At 41.6% G+C, this 24,101-nt stretch overlaps 1 protein-coding gene across 2 annotated transcripts in view; it reads right to left on the bottom strand.

The window, feature by feature from the left end:
- The window catches only part of SPTBN1 (spectrin beta, non-erythrocytic 1), a 215,589-nt gene that overhangs the window by 30,785 nt on the left and 160,703 nt on the right, over positions 1-24,101 (bottom strand). For both annotated transcript variants that reach the window (XM_070734769.1, XM_070734770.1), the window contains 10 exons: positions 17,107-17,197; positions 13,209-13,355; positions 12,787-13,050; positions 11,160-11,384; positions 10,919-11,008; positions 8,200-8,478; positions 5,834-5,964; positions 3,272-3,476; positions 2,264-2,638; positions 82-326 (listed from right to left, as the gene is read on the bottom strand). In XM_070734769.1, coding sequence (XP_070590870.1) covers positions 82-326; positions 2,264-2,638; positions 3,272-3,476; positions 5,834-5,964; positions 8,200-8,478; positions 10,919-11,008; positions 11,160-11,384; positions 12,787-13,050; positions 13,209-13,355; positions 17,107-17,197 — 2,052 coding nt within the window. The remainder of the gene's footprint in view (positions 1-81; positions 327-2,263; positions 2,639-3,271; positions 3,477-5,833; positions 5,965-8,199; positions 8,479-10,918; positions 11,009-11,159; positions 11,385-12,786; positions 13,051-13,208; positions 13,356-17,106; positions 17,198-24,101) is intronic.

Raw genomic sequence — 24,101 nt, 5'->3', positions numbered from 1 at the left:
AAGATAAATGCCATCTATACTGCTGAGTCCTCTCTACTGTTATGAAACACCTAATAGCCTCTGCATGTTAGTCCTGCTTACCTTGGCTTTTCTTGGGCTTCAATCTGACGAATTACATCTTCCATCCAAAGCATGAGGTCACGGACCATACTGAAGAAACGGAATTTGTCACCAGTATCCAGTAGCCTGACCCTGCGTCCTTCACAGGCATCTAGCAAGGTTTTCCATGCCTCCAAAACCTCATTTTCTCGCTTCTGGATATCATCAGCTTTGTCCCCAGCATAGGCAGACTGAAGGCGGGCAGCATCCTCTTGGAGTTGTCTCACCTGTTGTGAAAAAAATGGAAACAAATCAGTCAAAACAATTATATAGGCAAATATTTAGAAATATTTATACCTCTTTATCAACATGCTTTGCTGCAATAGATTCATAACTGGGGTTTATTCATGCTGCAACTTCTGAGGACACAGGGAAGCTGGAGAAACTGACAATATCTCTTTTTACATTTTTTTACAAAAAGACTAAAATCTAACAGCTTTCATTTATATTTTGAAATTGCCTAGCCACACTGGCAAAATATAAATTAAAACTTCAATGGTACACTGAATAGGTGATTTCTAATGACAGAGTGCAAACGTGCTATGTCACCATTCAGCAGAAATAGGTAGAGTCTCTGGAGAGGGGCGGCATACAAATCCAATAAATAAATAAATAAATAAATAAATAAATGTGCTAGATTTAAACAATTCATGGAATTATTTCAGTTGAGTCCCTCTGAGCAGTACAATAATTCAATTTCCTTGACATTGTGCTTTAGGGTTTAAATGAATCTTGCCACTATACCATTTAATTACATACAAATAAATATATTCTGGCCCCATTTAGAAATTGTACTGACAGAGGCAGAACTAAAGGTTTAAGTTCAGAAATACCATTACCACCGCCATTACTTCTAAACCTTGGTTCCCCATGACAAACATGCACACATGTATGGGGAGATCCAAATTTTAACTTCTTAGATATTTTAGGAAAATGTTTGGAGGTAGATATTGAAGTCCTTCCCTCCTCCCATCTATAGTTATTGTCTCTTTTAAAAAATTAAAATCCTCAACCAAAAAGCAGCTTAAAATCATAGAGGTCTGTTTTGTAAGATTTGATAGTCATAATGGTATATTAAAGAAAAGAAAAGAGTTTTTAAAAAAATCAAAGGAAGTTGTAGAGAATGCTAGGCCACTTTGTGAAAGTTACAACTGACAATCCCCATTGAAGAATTTCATGGAAATTATTTTCTATAGAAGAGCTTTTTTCACCACCGATCGACAAATCAAGTCCTTATTCTAGCATGAACATTTTCCATGTTCCAAAAAAGACAACGAATAGGTAAATTATAGAGTTTGCTGCCATCAAAATAGCCTAGACAAATGCATGAATTATGGTTCTATCAGTGGCTGCTAGTTTTAATAGCTTTTTATTACCTACTAAAATGTAAGTAGGATACCTTTTACATTAATTGCTGAGAATCAATGGTAGAAATGGCCTAATAATTTTCTTATGTTTGTGGGCTTCCCAAATGCATCCACAGTCCACTGAGTGATATAAAATACTTGATAATGTGGGATTTTGCTCTTATTCACCCAGAGTTACTTCGGATAGAGATGGAAGGCATAGAAGATAAATAGATATAGTAGAAACGAATGCCTCACCCAGTGTGTTTCTTTATTCATATTTTGTAATTCTTATTGTTTCCAATTGCTTGCAAATTTCTCAGACTCATTGAAGAGTGGGTAGCCTTAGGAATCAACCAAATAATATACATAAAATAATAAGACTAAGTCTATCCAAAAGTCAATCGATTCCAAGCTTTTATAAAGCCTAGTTAAATGGATTCCTTCATAGAGTTTGAAAACAACTGCTATTTCTAACTATTTCCCTTTAGCAGCTGGTACTTATTTGAATTTTCTAAATGGAGCAATTCAAATATTAGACTGATCAACCTGTCTGTTCTCTTACTGATCTCTTGATAATCACTGTCATATATTTTGGCAGTAAGTTCTCTGATAATAATTATGCAAAGAAACCAAGATTCCTTATTATTATAAGGCTTTGAAATTCAGAAAAACATATGGAGAATAGACAATCAAGAATAGAAAATAATGAAGAAAACTTTGACAAATTTGAAAAAACTGGAACCTGAAATCCAAAGCCATGTAAGCTATAAGCTCTTCAATTTTAAAGGACTAATGTGTTTATTTAACATGCATACCTGCGTTCCTAAGGCCTGAATGTCATGTTCAAATGTTGTATGCATTCTTTGCAAGGTTTCTACTGTGTTCTGATCCCGCCCAAGTTCCTCAGGAAGCTTCTTATGTTTATCCTGTATTCGTCCAAAGATCTCCTTGGCATCGTGGTAAAATTTGTGTAGTTCATAAGAGGCTGCAAGGATCTGTGTTCTTGTGTCAATGAGTTCCAAGAGGTCAGCCCAGGCCTCATTGAGACCATCTTTCCACTCAGCAATAGTAGCAGCATCAGAATGTCCAGAATTAATGAGTTCATCAGCCATGCGATTGACGGTATCAACACGTTCCTGTCCAATATTCCCGGTGTCTCGGGCAAATTCACGAAATCTCTCTTGCAACATCTGGAAGAAAAAGGATGATTGTGTAAATAAGCCTTTGATCAAAATGATAAAATTGGAGGAAGCTATAGCATGAAGACACTAAGCTTTCTGTCCAACTAATACTATACTGAATAAAGTTATATTCAAAGGAAAATGGATATCAGTAAAGCAAAACTATTGGCAATGCTGAGGTTTCAAAATGGCTCCGGTCAGGTCAGTTGGAACCCTGACAAATGGATCATATATAATATATATGACTCCAAAATTAATTTCTGTGGCTCAAAAATACCCAGATTATGTATCATATTCAAAGCAGTTAACAATAGAATGCAAGTTGAAATACACTAAGCAACTTTTATCTTACATGTTAGTTAACAGATTCTGTTTGCGATATTGGGCAAGACTACATTATGCCTAGCTAGTTCCATCTCGGATATTCTTCTTGTGGAAAGCAATTATAGTCTTACATAGGCTTTGGGCATAAACGCTGGAAAACTGTTTCAATTTATCAGAGTGCTTTTAATATTTTTATATTAGCATTTTTATTGCATTTATGTTTTGATTACAGTTTTGTATATATTGATTATACTTTCCGATCTTGCACATTACCATACAATGAATAAAAGAAAGGAACTAAGAATCCAGGCTACTTACTGTCACATGCTCATAATCTTGTCCCAGTTCGTGAGATCCAGCCACCACTTCCCTTTCCGCTATCCACTGTTCCAAGTCATCTACCTCACGGTTCAGCTGGAATAGCCGGTGTCTCTCATCCAACTTGCCCCTCCTCTCCTCCGAAAGGTCTTTCAGGCCTGCGTACAGCTTATCCACTTTCGACTGCCTCATGCTGATACGTTCACTGTGGAGACAAAAGATAAAAAAACAAACTCCATCTAGATCTAGTTTTAAAAAGTCCATATAAATATAGTCAGTAGAGTTTACTATACTATAAAATTAGCAACTCCCAAACTCTTCTGGATCAGAATTAAGACCAATCTAATAATACTCTTATAGCTGAAAGCACATATTCCAGCAGAGCAATGTTCCCTGAAGATGGGCTCAAGAATGAATCCAAAAACTTGGACTAGTAAATCTCTGGTCCCAGTGACCAACCCAGATTTGATCTTGCAAGACCTATCTAACTTAACACTCTGCTGCCACAGTGACCAGCCAAATGCGTAATTTTTCTTTTTTATTTAAAAAGATATTTACTTAGCAAAAGGAAAATATCAAACCCTTAATACGCAGCCTTAATAGCACTTTTTAATGTTTCTGGAAATTCAGGCTGTGGCTTTGTAAAAAAAATTAGTAATAATTGGTATGTATGCATGCATGTATGGGTTATGCACTTAATGGAATTTCTGGGCTGCCCCACTTTACCCTTACACCACACAGCTCTCATTATTCCACCTGGGAGCACCCAGTTCCAATCTCTGCCTCTGGAGCCAAATCAATTAATGAATTGACTTATCTCATTAGCTCCAGCAGAATGGGGTGACTATACTTTTAAGTTAACTTGTAATATAGCTCCTGCCTGTGGAACAATAGTCACAAACAACACACAGTCTCATAGCTTCATGTTCTGCTTTGCTAACAGACAAGTATGAGAGAGAATGTTAAGATACATTCCAGATCTAGCAATCTAATCCTATGACTTTTCACATGACCTAGAGGAAGGATATGAACTTGGCTTGGACTGCTTGGATTTCCGCCAGTGCTGAATGCTATTGATAAACAAATGGTCCACCCTAATAAAAGGCACCTCCTATCTTGTGACTTTAAAATTTCCAGGGGAAAATAATCAGATTCCGTTAGATGGAAAATTTATTTCTTCCAATTGTTGTTCAAATGGGAAATGTGCCAGAATTCAGAGAGTATGAAGAATTACAGAGAAAATTAAAACTCTTCTACCATATTTCTCTGCTAGATTTTTCCATTTGTCAAGATGTAATTATTTTATACATATCCCCAAAAGAAGTTTAGTTTGGTGCCATTCAATCATAAAATGAAAGTACAATTTTAATAGCATTTAGACAAAGACCGTCAGTATTGAGCAATTTTTATCTCTCAGCAATCAACAACAGATGTTCCATCACATGAAGAGAAATGGAGAAATTATATCAGTTCTTTTCTTTCTGATAATATGCATATAAAAAAGTAAGCAATAATTTTTAATTATGTCACTATGATATCTATATTGTAATGTTAGAGAAACTGTAGGTTAAGAATCCATGCCTGGTTTTTTTTCCCTTGCTTTTCTTTCCCCATTCCATCTCCCATTTATGTCACTTCTCTTTAGAACAAGGTTTTTATTTCTTGTTTTTATTGGTCTCTATTCCTGGCAGCCTGTTCTACTGAAAAACCGATATTTACTTGAGTGGAGGAATGAATGGTTTTGCCAAAAGGGTTCAGCTGAATTATGTACTGGTAGTCCCTAATGTACGACTATAATTGAGCCTAGAATTATGGTCACAAGTCTTATCACTTAAGCAGGTTATCATGTGACCATTGCTGATTTTATGACCTTGCTTATGGCAATCAAGTGAAGCACCATGGTTGTTAAGCAAATGTAATATTCAATCAATATTGGTTTCTGGTAAAAGGTCATAAATCACAATCACATGACTGAGGAACACTGCAAATGGCTGTAAAATTGGGATGATTGCTGAGCACCCAAAATGAGATCACATGATTGGGAAGGAATGACCACCGGCACTTCAAATCTGTTCATAAGTAGCTGTGTGGAGGTCTTTTGCAATTTGAATGGATATCAGTTGAGGACTACATCTAGTAATTTGTGCGAACTTGTTCATAGATGGGATAAAACCATGAGGGAAATGCAGTGCAATGAAGAAACAAGCACAGATTCCTGGATTGTTCTAAAACTGAAACTCAAAAATCTTCAATACAGTTATCATGGAGAGCAATGGTTTATTTAAAACCAAAAGCACAAGCTTTCTAAGTCTCCCTCTGAATCCAAAAGGGAAGGGGCAAGAAAGTACCTAAGTGGAATACTTGAGCAGAACAGGAAATCTGCAGCTTGTTAGATCTAAATCAGGCTATGAGCTAATCTTGCTGTTTTTTTAATCCAGAATAATTGTAAATTTAGAAGACCTTAGAAAAGGAAAGGATGCTAATCTTAATGAACCATTCATCAGATCCAGCACAGCAGTTCCTACAAGAACAAAAGCATAAAGGCAGAACAGTAGAAGCCACCTCTCTGGATGATTATCTGCTACCAAAGTTCTGCTGGTCTTCGAAAGTTGGTGGACTGTCTCAGCATAGTCTTCTACAGCTTGTTCCAAAATCTGGTGCTTCTTCAACATAGAAACTGCACTTTGTTCATCCTAAAGTTTCAAGACACAACGAATCATGTTCATTAAATGGCAAATTATCCTAAGGGCTTTCCCCCGGCTGTTTTATTTGTTTTACTTGCAATATTGTAATTCCTGACTTATTTGTCCTTTGTGTAATTGTGTCATTATGCAAATGAAACAAATGATATAATTTGTGGAAATTTTGACATGCATTTTATAATTTGTACAACTTGATAATAACTTTATTACTCAAATTACATGAGTCATTATAAATTATATAAAATAAATATAATTGCCTTGCCCACATTACTTGCACTTTGCCTATTATATGTGGATGATGTCAGGACATCTAAAAATATGTTTCTAAAGTCTGCTAAATGGAAAATTTTAACTCAAGGTTTACAGTTCCCAATGCTGCTACTGTTATATATGGAATGTCAACCTACATCGAAAGTGCTGGATTATAGAGGACAGAGAATACATTCCCCAATCCTGTTCAAATGTAACATCATTCAATGTTGTTTAGCTATAAGAAAACTGACTAGTTATCTGTTTTGTAAATGACAAGAATGACTTAAAATACAGCGGTGGTACACCACCATTAGAAATTAGCATTTCTAATGAAAATAAGTTAACTGAATGATCTAACAATAATGATGTCAGGCCGAAGCCATCATGTGGAGTTAGAGACTTTGGCCTGCCACAGTAGAATAGTATTAGGGGAACTGGAAGGAGTAGTTGCATGAGAGGGAAAGTTAATAGCCACAATAAATTCTTTTCTTAGAGTCCAAGGTCATCTTTTGTTCTGCACCAACTGAAATCGGTGAAATCCCTGAACTCTGATTGCTCCTCATGATAAACTTGTGGGTGTGGGGATGTGGGATGAATCTTAACCTGGGTGGAGTACTGGAAGGAAATCAGTATCAGGATGGCAATGGTGTGACCAACATGGCTCTGATAATAAATTGAACCTTGGATGAGAGAATTGAACTGGAATCTGATTTATTTCTCAGATGCTATTTGGGGTGCTGACAAATGATGGTCACAATATGCATGGGTATGATGAGGTTAGTGGTGGGATTCAAACATTTTTACTACCGGTTCTGTGGGCGTGGCTCGGTTGGCACAATGTGGTTTGATGGGCATTGCAGGGGAAGAATACAGTGTTCCCTCAATTTTTGCGGGGGATGCGTTCCGAGACCGCCCGTGAAAGTCGAATTTCCGCAAAGTAGAGATGCGGAAGTAAATACACTATTTTTGGCTATGAACAGTATCACAAGCCTTCCCTTAACACTTAAAACCCCTAAATTACAATTTCCCATTCCCTTAACAACCATTTAGATTATTACTCACCATGTTTATTTATTAAAGTTTATTAAAATAAATATTTGTTAAAGGCAGACAAAAATTTGGCGATAACATGTGACGTCATTGGGCGGGAGAAAACCGTGGTATAGGGGGGGAAACCGCGAAGTATTTTTTAATTAATATTTTTGAAAAACCGTGGTATAGACTTTCCGCGAAGTTCGAACCCGCGAAAATTGAGGGAACACTGTACTGTAAAATCTGCATTCCCTCCCCACTCCAGGGGAAGGTTAGTGCAAAATCTTCATTTCCTCGTAATCAGCTGGGACTCGGGAGCCAGAGAATAGATAGGGCAGGGCAAGTCAGAGCTGGTATTTACCAGTTCTCCGAACTACTCAAAATTTCCGCTACCAGTTCTCCAGAACTGGTCAGAATCTGCTGTAACCCACCTCTGAATGGGACATAAACTACAATCCCCATGACACGCCACAATAGGATGTATGTCAGACCTATTGTTTTTTCTCCCTGTGGTGCTTTTTGATTTTTAATTCAATGATTTTAAAATATTTTAAATGTGGATTATTCAAATCCAGATACAAGAATCCTATCCTGAGTTTATGAAATCTGAAACAGATTAGGTCATTTTTTCTAGAAACACATATGTACTCTTCATCAAAAAAGAAATAAACACAGAAAACTGAACTCAAGTCAAAACATAGCGAGGCCAGGACTTCTACCTACCCATCTGTCTTTAATTCTATATTTAACATCCATATAGTCTTTAGGAACAAAAGTAAAGTGTTTATACATTATATGCATGATAGTTTTAATATCATGCTGGTTGGAAAATTCTGAGAGTTGAAGTCCACATATCTTAAAGTTGCTGAGCTGGAAAAACACTGATTTAGCTCAGAAACTGCAGATAAGCTCAACTTCCTATGTAGCAGGAAGCTGCCTCACCTTGGCCTTCTCTTCTGACATCATGTAGAGCTCCTGTTCACTCATCCAGGCTTCAGCTTCTGCAGCATCAAAATAATATTGTTGGGCTTTGTGGGATTCCTCAAGGCGCTTGTGGCGTTTCTCTGTCTCCTCAATCAGGAGGTTCCACAGCTGCTGCAAATCTGCGAGCCGCTGCTGGATTGCTTCGGCATTAAGGCTGCTGTCTTTAAGGATGTTTTGGCTCCTCTCAAAAATGTCATCGATACGAGGCTGGTGTCCATGGATTTCTTTCTGAAGTGTCTAAAGGGGGTAAGGGGGATTTAATACTCATACTAGGAATTGTTTAACAAATGCTTAAAAGAAAAGATAATGAGAAGTCTGTTTCTAGGCCAGCATTCTAACCATTACACAAAACTGCTCTTATCTTTAACAATATCTTTAGAACAAGAGACTGGGTAAAGATGAATTCATTGATAAGTCAACACATATTTGTGATTTAAGCAAGTAGTGCCCAAAGCACCTACATCTTATATTCATGTGAGAAGATTTTACTGTAGAAAATCATGATGTGTGGAAAATGGAAGACTCAACCAGGCATAAGAAATAAACCAACTCACTGTGGTAAGTGGAGTAGATTCAAACAACTGCACCATTTATTATGTCTGCAGTGGTAATAAAATAGCCTTAATTTCTATCACAGAAACTAAGATTTATTTATTATTATTAGATTTGTATGCCGCCCCTCTCCACAGACTCGGGGCGGCTAACAACAATAATAAAACAGCATATGACAAATCTAATATTAAAATAATTAAGAAACCCTTATTAAAAACCAAACATACACACAAATATACCATGCACAACTTGTAAAGGCCTGGGGGGAAAGGAATATCTTATTTCCCCCATGCCTGACGACAGAGGTGGGTTTTAAGGAGCTTACAAAAGGCAAGGAGGGTGGGGGCAATTCTGATCTTTGGGGGGAGCTGGTTCCAGAAGGTCGGGGCCAGAGAAGGCTCTTCCCCTAAGTCCCGCCAAACGACATTGTTTAGTCGATGGGACCTGGAGAAGGCCAACTCTGTGGGACCCAACTGGTCGCTGGGATTCGTGTGGCAGAAGGCGGTCCTGGAGATATTCTGGTCCGATGTCATGAAGGGCTTTATAGGTCATAACCAACACTTTGAATTGTGACCGGCAACTGACCGGCAACCAATGCAGACTGCGGAGTGTTGGTGTAACATGGGCATACTTGGGAAAGCCCATGATTGCTCTCGCAGCTGCATTCTGCACGATCTGAAGTTTCCGAACACTTTTCAAAGGTAGCCCCATGTAGAGAGCGTTACAGTAGTCGAGCCTCAAGGTGATGAGGGCATGAGTGACTGTGAGCAGTGACTCCCGGTCCAAATAGGTCCGCAACTGGTGCACCAGGCGAACCTGGGCAAACGCCCCCCTCGCCACAGTTGAAAGATTCATTTCTATCAGTTGCATATAAAATATAGGAGCCCCTGAAACTTACACAGATGATTAGAATGTGTGAATGATGCTTTTCATTCATTAAAAAATTAATGTAAAAATATGGCAGGGCAAAGGAAAAGGGGGCGGGGGGGAAGCAAAAGCATTCATCCACAAACTTCACTCACAATATTTGTTAAGGAAAGAATGTAAATTTGGACAGGGCCTATTTGGACAGGGAGTTTCTTCACATGGTCACTCATACTCTCATTACCTCTAGGCTTGATTACTGAAATGCACTCTACTTGGGACTACCCTTGAAGACTGTCCGGAGACTGCAACTAGTCCAGCATGCAGCCACGAGAGTTATGTTGAGCGTACCCAGGTACCCCCACATCAGCCCAGCACTGTCAGCTATTCTGGCTGCCGATTCATCTCTGAATGCAATTCAAGCTGTTGTTTATCACCTATAAAGCCCTACATTGCATTGGATCACATTATTTACGGGACCGTCTTCTGTCTCACGTATCCCATTGATTGGTTAGATCACACAGAGTCGGGCTTCTTCGGGCCCCATCAGCCAAACAATGCTGACTGGCGGGTCCACGGGGGAGAGCCTTCTTGTTGCAGTCCCGACCCTCTGGAACCAACTCCCCCTGGAGATTTGCACTGCCCCCACTCTCATTGCCTTTCTAAAGGCATTAAAAACACATTAATAATAATAATAATAATAATAATAATAATAATAATAATAATAATAATACATTTGAAAACCATCGGAATTGACAAAATCTTCATCTGTCAATTGCAAAAGGCCGCTTTACTGGGATCGGCAAACATAATTCGCCGCTACGTCACGCAGTCCTAGGTGCTTGGGAAGCGCCCGACTGGTGATGAAATACGAAATCCAGCATAGTGATCTTGTTTGCTGTGTTGTACTGACATAATTAATAATAATAATAATAATAATAATAATAATAATAATAATAATAATTTATTAGATTTGTATGCCGCCCCTCTCTGAGGACTTATGCTGGCAGGCCTGGGGATCCTGAGCCTTCCTCCAACCATTTGTATGAAAAGGGTATGGTCGTTTGTTTTAATAGTGGGTTTTATATATATATTTAATGTTTTAATTGTATTATTATTTACTGTGTTTATTTTTACCATTGTGAGCTGATCTAAGTCCATGAGGAGAAGGGTGGCCTAAAAATTGAATCAATCAAACAAACAAACAAACAAATAAATTTTGAATATTTTGCTTATTGAAGGTTGCTAACAGGCCTCTTACCTGATTTTTCTTAATTAACAACTGAACAGTCTGAAGATTGTGCCCATGATCTGTGGATGTGGCAATAGGCATCCTTTCTCCAACCCATAACTGGAGAGATAAAATATACCGATCAATATGGAATATAAACATGGAAAGGAAGTATAACAAGAATTAAGAGATTGGCTAATAACAATTGTGTGCTACCCAGAAAATCCATAAAATAAGTCAAGCTGTAACTGAGAATAAACTTTAAACTCACAATTTCATCCTCTACATCTCGGTTGAACTGATGGATCTCCTTAGAGGCCAGTAGGTGAGACTTCCTTTCATTCAAGGGCTCCAGCAATTCGGTGAATTTCTTCTCCACTGTGTAACGTTTACCATCAACTTCATCAGTACTCTTGCCTTCCTCACCCAGTGCCTGGGCTTGACTCTGCAGCTCTTCAACCTCTTTCTTACGGACTTCCATTTGATTCTCAAGCATCTACAATGCAAATGAAAATGTAGATATTCATCCATTGCTAAAGTGATATTACCATCTAAGAAACATTAGCAAGATCACAAAACAAAAAGATTCAGGCAGTAATTGCCACTTTCTTTTATGCTATTCAATGAGATTACAGTTCATTTTTATTTGGGTCATTTTAATGGTTTTTAAACAGCTTCCTTTTTTTCTTCAAAGACAATATTCTAAATGTTTTAGTTTGCCTTTATGTACAACATGTTATTTATAAGGGAACCATTTCTGCTTGAATTTGGTTAGACTTCTGTTACAAATAGTGTCCGTTTTTTCATTGCTGTGTATTCTCAGATTTTGGTCTCCCAAACCTGAATTACTGAAAGGCTTTCTCTTTTCCAATGTTGTGTTACATTGGTTCTTGCTGTTGTCAGCCATCTCTTAATAAATTGTGGTGCTTTTCATTTATGTTCTTTGGGTCCTGCCCAACTCAAATATTTATGCATTGTAGTTTATATTTGAGTTTTATTTTCAAATTTTTCTGGATATTCTATGTAATTCTTTCCAGTACTTTTGAGACTTTTTGCAAAGGAACTTTTCTGTGACAGTTTTCTGTGATTTATAGCCATGTATGAGTGGAGAAACACAATTTTGCAAACAAAATGAAAAGAATGCACAAGTTTTCAAGGTTAAAAATATAACAGTGCCTATTTCAACTCTTCCTGTGAAAATCAACCTCATATTTGACAGACAAATCTCTAGAATATGGAGGAAACCTATAGCAATGAATCAGCCAAGGACAACAGTGCTATTTCTGTCCTCATCAAATGGCCCAGGTGTACAAAAGATATTTTATAAACTTTTAGAGACTGCCATGAACTGTTGAAAAATGAGCCCTCAGATATTTTTCTCCTTGCTTTAGAAGGCAGGTCAGGGGATTTGTATTCCAATTATATCTGGGAAACAAAGATGGCTAAATGATATGGCTATGCAGGCTATAGATCTGCAGGCATAAATAATAGTTTGGAACAGGTATGGGTATGTATTTGGCATCTGGCTGCAACTGCAGAGGGCAGCACAACAAACTGGGGGAAAACACAGCTGCTTTAAACTGCCAGATACATTCATTCCTTGAACGTTAGGAAGCATTTCTGAATTCAAGGCATTGCACTGACCCACTAAATACCACTCAGCTTAGGAATATTTGATATATTTCACATGATACACTTGCTTTTCTTAATGGAAGTATCCCAAATATATAAAAATGATATAATAATAGAACACTGTAGTCAATTTGAATGCTATCCAACTGAAAAGGCATTCAGATAATTTTTTTATCATAAAAATAAACTCATATATATTTCACAATTTTTGCCCCTCTTTCTGTCCATTACCAAAGTGGTAACATTTGCAATTCCAATGGCTTTACCTGTTGTTTTTTCAGCAAAATGTTGACACTTGTGAGGTCTTTGCCATAATCATCTGATTGTATCTGGCTCTCCAAGCCATTCAGCCATTTATCTAGGTCAGCACAGCTCTGGGTGAACAGCTCAGCCTTATTGGCATCAAAAAGCCGCTGAGCTTTGGTTTGGGTGGTGCTTTCCAGTTCTTGCCACATCTGGTGTAGGCTTGTCAACTTCTCTTTCACAATTGCTTCGGTTTCAGGCTTTTCGGCAATCAACTGCATCCCTTCCTAAAATTAAACAAAATGATCAACCAAGAAGAGCTAACCCAGTTTTTCATAACCTGGTAATTCCACATGCATAGGACTAATACACTTGATTGTTCCTGAAGGGACATGAGAAGTAAACCCAAAGGGCTTTCCCAAAGCACCATTCCTGTGCCCCATACCTTTTGGATTTTGTCAAGCCACTCTTTGTTGGAGCCAAGCTCAGCCATGAAGGCTTGGTGTTTCAGCCACTTGCTGTGAAGGTTCCGTGCTTCATCATAAGACATATCTTGTGCTGTAAGCATCTTCTCGTTAATCCAGAGAGACAGCTGAAAAATGATGGAAATGTTTAAGTTTAAATAGGATATATCCACAGCCATTAAAAAACTTTCTGACAATTTATATTATCTGACTAAGTCCAGATGCTGGTACTGGCATAATGGAAATACCGGTCTCCAATAGAATCTTTCTTAAACTAGCTCCAGGAACTACTGGACATTATTCTGGGGAAAGCTTGTATGTCTCATTTTATTATCAACAGATAAAACTCCTTCTACTCTGAAATGTCTCTAAGAGTTGATTGTATCCCATCACGCTTTTCTTAACTATTTTAATAGTTTGTAATGATTATATTTGGTGTGTGTTTTTGTTATACTGATCATAATAAAAACTCTAAACTATTTTGAAAACTGAAATTATACCATATGCTTTGTAAAAGAAATGATTTGGTAAAATCCCTTAAGCTATAGAATTCTTGATTCTAGGACTGGAAGGTAAGGAAGAAAGCAAAGACATTGGTTTTGAAAATGTTAAAGTACCAGTTCAACATTAACTTACAGACATCTATATTTTCAAACATCAATGTGGTCCTAGTTTCAACAGGAAAGCAGAACTGCTTGCTGCTTTTCCTCTGCCAAAATTTCTCCCTTAGGCCATTTCAATGATGTATACCTTCATTTCATAACTCATGAAAAGGTAGTAAAGAGAAGATTTCCAACATGCAAGATGGAAATGGGAGTGAATTTATGTCACCTCCCATCTGTTACTCCTCAGCATGAAGTTACTCTCAGCCTCTTTGCAGCTGGCTGGACCATCCCATATCCAAAGCTATGCTGGTGCCACAATGTCTAGCTTAGCCTAAAAGCACATTTATAAGATTGAAATACAGTCACAGATGGATTTTAAGTCACAGATAGCTTAACTCAGTGTCAGCAATAGAAATATCTATGAAGGCCCTATGCAAATTACCATATTTTTCAGAATATAAGATGCTCCTCCCCCCCCCCCCCCAAAAGAGGCTGAAAATTTGGATGTGTCTTATACTCCAAATGTAACTTTTTAAAAGCTTTTTTCTCAACCCAAACGAGGTGCTTCCGGGCTTGCAGGATTTTTTTTCATTGCTACTCCGAAATTTTATTCTAGCCCTAAGTTTTTGCAGGCTTGTTTTCATTGTTATTCCCTCTGAATAAAGGTTTTTTCCCTCAGTCCTAACTAGGGAATAAAATGATGTGCTGAAGCTGACCAGACTAAGGACGCTAGCCAGATGAATACTTGGTAGGTAAAATTTCCCCCCCTATTTTCCTTCCCCAAAACTAAGGTGTGTCTTATACTCCGGTGCATCTTATATTCTGAAAAATATGGTATTCAGAAATAATTCTGGTGAAACGATGTAGTTCAGTGATAGAGTACACTCTTTCATATTGAAAATCACAGTCTAAATTCCCAACACACACACGGACACCCACACACAGAGTTTAAAAGACCTTATGTCAACCTGGGTAGGAATTATTATTATTATTTTTTTGCAGAAATCTATGTTATGCAGAATTGTGAGGAGGACTGTAATGAAAATGGGAGTCTTGCGTATTCAATGGTTGGACAAAAAAGAGTTTGAGAGGAAAGCCCTTCCTATTGAAATTCCCACCATTAATAACCTGCTTTCCCTATGGACATCATTGTCAGAAGAGACAATACTGGCTGGTGTACAGTGGTCTGTGCACATTCAATTGCCAACATAGTGCTTTTATGCTAGCTGGACTTTAGAATGTTAACAGTGGCACAGCTTTTTTTCTCTGCCTGAGACTATAATCAAAGGCTTCATCGAACACTATGGGAGTGGAATGCTGTAAATTCCATACAACAGGAAGTTGCCTTGCCTTCTCCTTTCTGAATTCTCTAAACCTCTGGAACAAATTTGGAAGTATGTGCAAAGGAGACCTATCACTTCTACAGGCAAACAAAAAGGATTGGCTACCAGTTCAACCTCAGATTACTAACAAGAGACTTCTCCCAAGTAACCATATCCAAATCTTCCTAACTCTTTTTCTGTAAGGTTAAGAAAATGTAGTACATTTTGAACTACTGCACATTCTGCATTTTTTCACCCAACCACCCCCAAGAGGACAGTATGTCAACATATCTGATTCATAGCATGCAACAAAACTCTCCCACATACAAAATCTTATCCAAGCAAAGGGAGTGGAGCAGAATGGGACAGCTAGGCCAGCCACCCTCTATTTTTGGTTGACAAAGACCATTTTTCATTCATTCATGAACATTTCCAAAGGTCACTTCATAAAAGGCTCGTTAAAGATGGAAATAAAAGGAAAATCTGCAATTGCGGGAATTAGAAGAATCTGCCTTTCAGAGGGAGATAACAAAGAGGTCGTTCATAGCTTTGGGAAGGGTTCTTTTTGAGCCTTCAATTGGACAATAGCTGGTCTGCTCCCAAAGCAGCACCAAGTTCACTTTGAAGCTATATTATCCTGACTTACAGAAAGAGATGTTCTCAGGGTCCAGTAGTAGCAAAATACAGTATGAGATGTGGGGAGAGGAGAGTGTTAATTCTATTTATGAGCAAAATTTTTGTAGCAAAGGAAGGGCCAGGAAAGTAGACAGAATGGTTCTTGCTATAAGATACTCATAATATGAGTAGCTAGGCTTTGCTGTGCTTGTTATGAGTGTTGTTTGCTTCAACCTCACACAGTCAATCAAAACACAGAGATATGAGGCATTTCTTTTATGTCCATCCCTTATGACTATTAAGTTCTATTTTTATCAATAGTTCTTGATCATGAATAATACTTTTGAGCTTTAATACTATGAGAGCCTCGGTGATGCAGTGGTTAGAGTGCAGTACTGTAAGCTTCTTCTACTGATCACCAGCTGCCATCAGTTTGGCAGATCGAATCTCAATAGGTTCAAGGTTGACTTAGCCTCCTTCCTTCCAAGGTCGGTAAAATGAAGACCCAGATTGTTCGGGGCAATATGTTTACTCTCTGTAAAACTGCTTAGATATACCACTGTGGAGTGGTATATAAGTCTAAGTGCTATTGCTACTGCTATTTGATTAGTATGTTCTCTGCCTGAGGTCCTTGGTTCTCAGAAGCTGAAATTTATAGATTTCATTTAACTTGTTTATATTTCTAATATCTAAGTTGATTAACAGTGCACAAAATTCCCTTAAATCTTATCAACCCACAAGTCCAATAGTCAAGAACTATTTAATTTGACTTGTAGCAGCTCTTTAATGTCCCAAGAAAATGAGAGTTTTTCTCGTAAGAGATTAATGTGCAGAGATAATGGATTCTATTTCAGAGAGCTGCCTTCTTTTAATTTTCATTATTATTCCACTGTAGGAAAAGTATGGTGGTTGTATCTGTCTGCAAAATGTATTTAATTGTTAAGCAATGGAGACAAGAAGAATCTAGGAAGTTATGGTTATGTACTTTAATTTATTGTATGTATCTATGTATGTATTTATCAAACTTTTTAATTGCCCATTTACTCTCACAGAAAGGCTCTAGATGAAAAGAAACAATATTGTTACCTTAGAACAGGGTTGTTTTTTTTTAATAAAATGGTACACTGTTGCTGGTTTAGCAAAACAAAAACAGGAATAATAAAAGCTATTTAGGACTGTCTGCCATTAGAGGTTAATCAATTGGTCTAGAGGTGATAGCTATCATCTGATATTAATTAATATATCAGACCTAAAAGACAGAGACACACACAAACAGAAGTACCTTCTACTGAAGGGGAATGGAGGAATCACTTTCTCAGTGGATTAAGAAAACATACCTCTTGGCAATCTTGAAGAAATTTTTGAAGATCTCTGTTGTCTTTTAATCTCATCAAAAGTTCACTGGCCACTTCACGATTCTTTTTATGTCTGTATAAAAACAAAGAAGACATTTTTCAGTGCTGGAACTTTGAGCAAACTGAATACAGTCAGAATAGAAGAACCGTTGTACCTACCTGAACGGTCTTCTCGATGCCCTGGAAGGAGAGTCCAGCATGGGTTTAGCTCAAGTCTTATTGGTAGGACTGAGTTTTAAATTAACATAATTACATAATAATTAGGTACAGCCCCCTTGCTGCCCCAAGAAGCCAGTTTTAAAAAACGAAGGTAGAATAATCAAACAATTTATTTAACAAGAAGAATAACAACAAGAACTAGAACTCCCATGGTTCAAGAGGGAGGGTTTGGACTCTCCTTCCAGGGCATCGAGAAGACCGTTCAGGTAGGTACAACGGTTCTTCTCCCATGCCTCTGGAAGGAGAGTCCAGCATGGGATATACCCAAGTTTAATGTTCCAGGGAGGGAGATTGGTGAACCATGGACTGCGCCTCCCCGCACACTTTCTGAAGTACACGCCTGCCAAAGGCAGCCTCAGCCGAAGCGAAGGCATCTAACTTGTAGTGGCGAATAAATGTTGTGGGTGTACTCCACGCCGCGGCTCTGCAAATGTCTTCAATGGGTGCTTGCGTCGTCCAACCCGCCGCCGAAGCCGCACTCCTTGTTGAATGAGCCTGTATGCCACACGGCGGACTAGTTGAACTCGCCTTGTATGCCTCGACTATACAGAGTCTTACCCATTGGCTAATGGTATTTGAAGAAACCTTGAGACCCAGTCTACAGGAACCAAATGAGACGAACAAGGCCTCAGTTTTTCGTATAGTGCTGGTACGCCTGAAGTAAAGCTTCAATGCTCTGAGTACGTCTACCTTGTGCCACTTAAGCTCTAAAGGGTGATTACCACGAGTACAGAAATCTGGTAACACCAATTCCTGGGCTCTGTGAAAGTGTGTGTTGACTTTCGGGATAAACGTGGGATCCAGACGCAAACTAACTCTGTCTGGATAGAACCTACACAAATCCGATCTCACCGACAGTGCAGATAATTCGGATACCCGCCGAGCCGAGGTAACTGCTACTAAAAAGGCCGTCTTGATAGAAAGGTAACGTAATGAAACTGTCCTTAAAGGTTCAAATGGTGGACCAGTGAGGGCCTGAAGGACCAAAGTTAAGTCCCATGTGGGAAAACGACGTACCGGAGGAGGGTGTGTGTTCGTAGCCCCTCTGAGGAAGTCTTTAATCCAAGGGTGATGGGTCAAGGAGCCCCCATCGTCCCCCTTTATAATGGTGGCTAGCGCCGCAACCTGACGTCTCAAAGTGTTTGGCGCCAGACCCTTCTCCAAGCCTGTTTGTAAAAACTCCAGAACAGGAAGAACTGAAGAGTCCTGAGGTTGTAAGTGTCTGCTGTTACAGAAGGAGGTAAAGGCAGCCCATGTCGCCTGATAAATTCGAACGGTGGAAGGGCGTCGAGCCGCTTGAATTGTGGCAATAACATTCTCGGGAAGGTGACAGCTCCTCAGCCTGTCCCCCTCAAGTGCCAAGCAGTTAGGTGGAACCATTGAGGATCCGGATGATACACAAACCCTTGGCTGAGGGAGATCCGGTCGTCTGGAATCCGCCACGGTGGAGAGATGGATAGTTCCCTGAGGTCCGCAAACCAAGGTCTCCGAGGCCAATGTGGTGCTAACAGGATCACCTCCGCCTTTTCCATCAGGATCTTCCCTAATACTTTTGGAATAAGTGGAATTGGAGGGAAGGCATACAGTAAGGTCTTTGGCCACGGAAGGTGCAGGGCATTGACCCCCTCGGCTCCCGGGGATGGAAACCGGGAGTAAAACCTCGGGAGTTGGGTATTTTGGGGCATGGCGAACAGATCCACCACCGGATCCCCAAACCGACGGACGATCTCTTGAAACAGAAGGGGATCGAGCCTCCACTCCGTCGGGTCCAGCGCTTGTCGGCTGAGCCAATCCGCCTGTTTGTTGTCCTCTCCCGCGATGTGTTCTGCATGCAAAGAGGAAAGATGCGTCTCCGCCCAATCGAAAAGAACCGTCTCTTCCATCAGTCTGAGAGACCGCGTCCCTCCCTGATGATTTAAATGCGCACATTGGTCGCCACATTGTCCGTGCGTACGAGAACGTGGTGTCCTTCTAGTAGGGTGGAGAAGATCTGTAATGCCAAGCGGACCGCTCGCAACTCCAAGAAGTTGATATTGATCGGGTGTAGATCCTGGGGTTTCCAAAACCCCTGGGCCACGTGGGAGTTGACATGGGCGCCCCACCCCAGAAGGCTGGCATCCGTGGTAAGGATGGTATAATGAAACTGGCCAAAGGGGGAGCCCTGACGCAGTGCCGGGGATCTCCACCATCTCAGGGAAAGTCGTAGTTCGTGTCCCACGGAGATCAGATGATGCGTATGGCTTAGACGCCGTCGCTGGAATGGGAGTAAAGTCCACTGAAGCAGCCGGTAATGGTAACGGGCCCAAGGAACAATGTCCACGCAGGATACCAGGGTTCCCAGTACCTTGGATAGGAAGGACAATGGGACCCTCCGTTGCCGTTGGAGACTGTTCACCAGTGAGCAAACGTTGAGCTGCCGCTCCGGAGAGAGATACACCTTCTGGGAAACTGTGTCTATTACCGCACCCAGGTGGATGAGCCTGGTTGCAGGGACCAAGTGACTCTTTGGCACATTGATCGTAAAGCCGTGATGTTGTAGTAAGGCCAACGTGGTCTGCAAATCCCGGTGTGCCGCCCTGCGGTCTGTAGACAGGAGGATGTCATCCAAATATGCTAGGATTCGGATTGGTTGGGATCGTAGATCGGCCATCAGCGCGTCCAAGAGTTTTGTGAAGGTACGCGGGGCCGATGACAGGCCAAAGGGCATTGCCTTGTATTGATAATGGACGTGGTTTAGACAAAACCTGAGAAATTGTCGATGGGCCGGGTGTATGGGGACGTGCAGATAGGCCTCCTTCAAGTCAACTGAGGTAAGAAGGTCCCCTGCCCGAACGGAGGCCAGGATGGAACGGAGGGAGCTCATCTTGAACCTTTGGTAAAGAACATACTGGTTCAAACGTTTGAGGTTCAAGATGAGTCTGCAACCCCCTGACGCTTTGGGTACGAGGAACACTCTTGAATAAAATCCCGTACCTTTGAGATTGTCCGGAACTGGCTCGATTGCTTGGATCTGCAAGAGGTGGTAAATCTCCTGTTCCAAGAGAGCCCTCTTTGCGGGATCCTTGGGTACAGGACAAGTTACGAAGTGATGCGGAGGACTGTGCAGAAACTCGATTCGCAGTCCCCGAGAAACAGTTGCCAACACCCAGGGGTCTGAAGAAGTAGTCCGCCAGACCTCGCTGAACCGCTGTAACTTGCCCCCCAAGGGAGTGTCATCTCGGCAGTCACTTGGAACGTCGAAGGTTCCGTTGCTGGTATCCCCGGAAGGGCCGTCTTGTCTGGGAGAAACCTATACCCCGATCTTGGGAGTAAGATCTGTCACTTCTATAGGGCGTCAAGAAGTTACCCTGGGAGTAAGGTCTGGCCGGCTGTGACGTGGCCGACCACGAGTCCCACCGAAAGGGCTGACGACGGGAGTACGGGCCAGTCCTGTGGTCCTGGCGGCGGTAAGATCTCGGAAGGACCTTCCTCTTGTCCTTATCCTCCACCAGGACAGGCTCAAGAGCTTCCCCGAACAGTTTTGTGCCCTCAAAGGGAGCCGAAGACAATGTCCACTTCGACTTGGCATCCATCTGCCAGTTCCTCAGCCAAAGTAAGCGCCGGGACGAGATGGTTGACGCCATAGCCCTTGAGGCAAATTTAGCTGGCGTCTGTAGAAAATTCAGCCGTCGCTAGGAGCTTGTTTAAGTCCTGCCTCAGTTGGGTCTCGTCTGAGCCCAGCCTCGCTTGGACCTCCTGGATCCACATGATGGATGCCCGATTGAAAAACGAGGCAGTGGATGCCGCCCGAAGAGCCCAAGCGGCCATCTGATGAGTCTTCTTCAGGAGAGTCTCCGCCCTCCTCTCATCAGGTTTCAAGTTATCAGCAGTCTCTGACGGCACGACCGCATGGGAGACCAATGTGGCCACCGGTTTGTCCACGGGGGGAAACTGTAGCAGATTCTCCATGTTGTCATCGAATGTATAAAATCTGCGCTCTAGGTTTGAAGGCCCTTGCGCCGCCGCTGGATTTTGCCATGGGCGCTTGATGTTTTCAAGAAATATTTCCAGCGCAGGAACCTTGTCTGATTCCTTGGTGGGTTCTTTGCACAATGTCGCCGATGTGCGCGGCCCATCTCCTGGTTCCACCGGAGTCGCCGATCCCGGCACATCCAAGGCCTGTTTCGCCTTGTGCAATAAAACCCTAAACAAGGAGGGTTTAAATAGGCCGGCCACTGTTGGTTGCTCGGGAAAACTGAATTCGTCGTCCGACAAACCGTTCCCGTGGTCGCTGTCCTTCTCAAAATTGGAATGGTCAACAGACATAGAACCCAACCCAGTAGGGGGCGGTGGAGCTGACCAGATATCTCTGGGTTGGGTAGCCTGTGATGTGAAGGCATTAGAACGCTGGGTTGCCGCCGCTATGCCTTGTGTATACGCATTAGCGATAATGTCTTGTAACGTTGGTAAAAAGGCTTGCCAAGCGTCTGTGTGGTCTCTAAGACCCGCTGCCGTTGGCGTGAAGGTAGATGAGGGAGCATAAGCTGTCTGCAACCCAACCTGTGGCAAAGCCTGACTATTAGATGATGAAGGCCGTTCAGGCCTCGAGGCAGGAGAAGGCAAAGGTGGAGGAGGAAATTGTGATGCCTGCCTGTCAGGTGACCAGTCTCTCTCTCTTGCAGTGCCTTGGAGCCCCATTGATACAGCAGGTGAGAGAGCTGATGGAGGAAGTGGTTGAAAGGGACCTATAGCCAGTCCCCCTGGGATGGGGGGGGACAAGGCCGCCTCCAAACGTTGCTCTAGGGCTTTGATTTTTCTCTCAGCCTCACGAAGAGAGGAGCCCGATTGGGAGGATTTGCTCTTAGGCTTGCCTGAAGCCTTGTCCTTTCCCTTTGGAGGTGCCTTAAGTGCTTGGGCCTGCTCCTCCCTGGCCTCGATTTGATCAGCCATTATCGTTATAGGGGCAGCGTATTCACAACTCGAATCCAACAAGGGCAGTCACTGGCCTACACCGCAATTTCTCACTCGCAAGTGAGACGTGAGTGCAATCTGACAGCTAGGCTGTTGCTTAATTGGCTGTCAAGACACCACGTGACCCCCAGCGTCTGTCTCTGGGCAGAATAGAGCCTCCACAAAGGTTGGCAACCTGCCCAGTTCGCGCCTTTTTAAAACGTTAATTAAGAACGTTCGCGCCTTCGGGTGCCAGAAAAAAATGGCGGGCGCGAGGAATCCGCCTCAGAGTTGAGCGCCATGGCCATCAGAGCCGGGGGAAAAAACCTTGCCGTGCAGTCCAGGCAGCCATCCCTCCCCAGGGACTCTCGGGCACCCGCAAAGCCAGCCGCTGTCATCCGCTCCCTGCGATCGAGTGATCAGCTGTTTGGTGGCTTGTAATGGCGGCCGCGGCGTTTATTCTCCCCCCGCCCCCGTCAATGGGGAGGGGCGGACCCCTCCCATCTGGGGTGTTTTGGGCTTAGTCTGGCCACGGGGGTCAGGGACTGACAGCCCAGTTGCTCCTCGTTGGGCAGTACCCACGGAGAGAAGAGGCCCCAAAAGGAGGAAAGGTGGGGGTGGTGCCCGCGGAGGGCAGAGACCCCAGCCGAACACGAATCTGTGTAAGAGAAAGGAAAAAAAATTACAAAGTTCAAATACAATCAAATTTATTTACTACTTTAAACATACTCATCCTAGAGGAAGAAAACTCATGTCCTTAACCTAGACTGAGTTTTTTAAAACTGGCTTCTTTGGGCAGTAAGGGGGCGGTACCTAATTATTATGTAATTATGTTAATTTAAAACTCAGTCCTACCAATAAGACTTGAGCTAAACCCATGCTGGACTCTCCTTTCAGAGGCATGGGAGAAATTGCACTTTTTGTTATTTTCCAATGTTTATGCGCAGGACCAGTGATGGTGAACCTTTTTTGGCTCAGTTGCCAAAAGAGTGCACACCTGTAATGCAATGCCATTTCTCCCATGCACGCGCACAACCCCCACACATGTACATAGGCCTCTTGAAGCCTCTGTACTTCCGGTAGGCCTGTTGGGCCGTTTTTCGCTGTCCCCAGGGTTAAGGAAGCTTTCCTGAAGCCTAGGGAGAACAAAAATGGCCAAAAAGAAGGTCGAAAATCAGCTGGCCAGTGGGCACATGTGCCACATGTGCGCCAGACTGACATAGGGTAATGCCTCACATGCCCTCAGATATGGCTCTGCGTGCTACTTGTGGCAGTGTGCCATAAGTTCGCCATCACTAGGCTAGACTTTAACATGTCTCTACTGTTGGACTTGATGGGATGGAGAAAGATGGTCTTTCATATACTGTAATCTGATTCCATGCCATATAGGGCTTTAAAGGTAAAATCCAGCATCTTAAATTGGATCCAGAATCAAAACGATAACTGTACAGCATATGAGCCGAGGTGGCACAGTGGATAGGGTGCAGTACTGTAGGCCACTAAAACTGACTGCTAGATCTGCAGGTCAGTGGTTCAAATCTCATCACCGGCTCAAGATTGACTCCACCTTCCAACCTTCCGAAGTAGGTAAAATGAGGACTCGGATTGTGGGGGCAATAGCCTAACTCTGTTAAAAAGTGCTATTGCTAACATGTTGTAAGCCGCCCTGAGTCTAAGGAGAAGAGCGACATAAAAAAATTGAATGAATGAATGAATGAATGAATGAATGAATGAATGAACGAACAAATAAATAAATACATATGGAACAGCTTTCTCCTTCTAAGGACACACATAATTAACCATGTGGCCTTATTTTGCACCAGGTGAAC

The sequence above is a fragment of the Erythrolamprus reginae genome, chromosome 1, assembly GCF_031021105.1.
Source record: "Erythrolamprus reginae isolate rEryReg1 chromosome 1, rEryReg1.hap1, whole genome shotgun sequence".
In the NCBI taxonomy this organism is placed as follows: domain Eukaryota; kingdom Metazoa; phylum Chordata; class Lepidosauria; order Squamata; family Dipsadidae; genus Erythrolamprus; species Erythrolamprus reginae.
The sequence above is the reverse complement of the archived record's forward strand: the minus strand, read 5'-3'. Positions and strand labels throughout refer to the sequence as shown.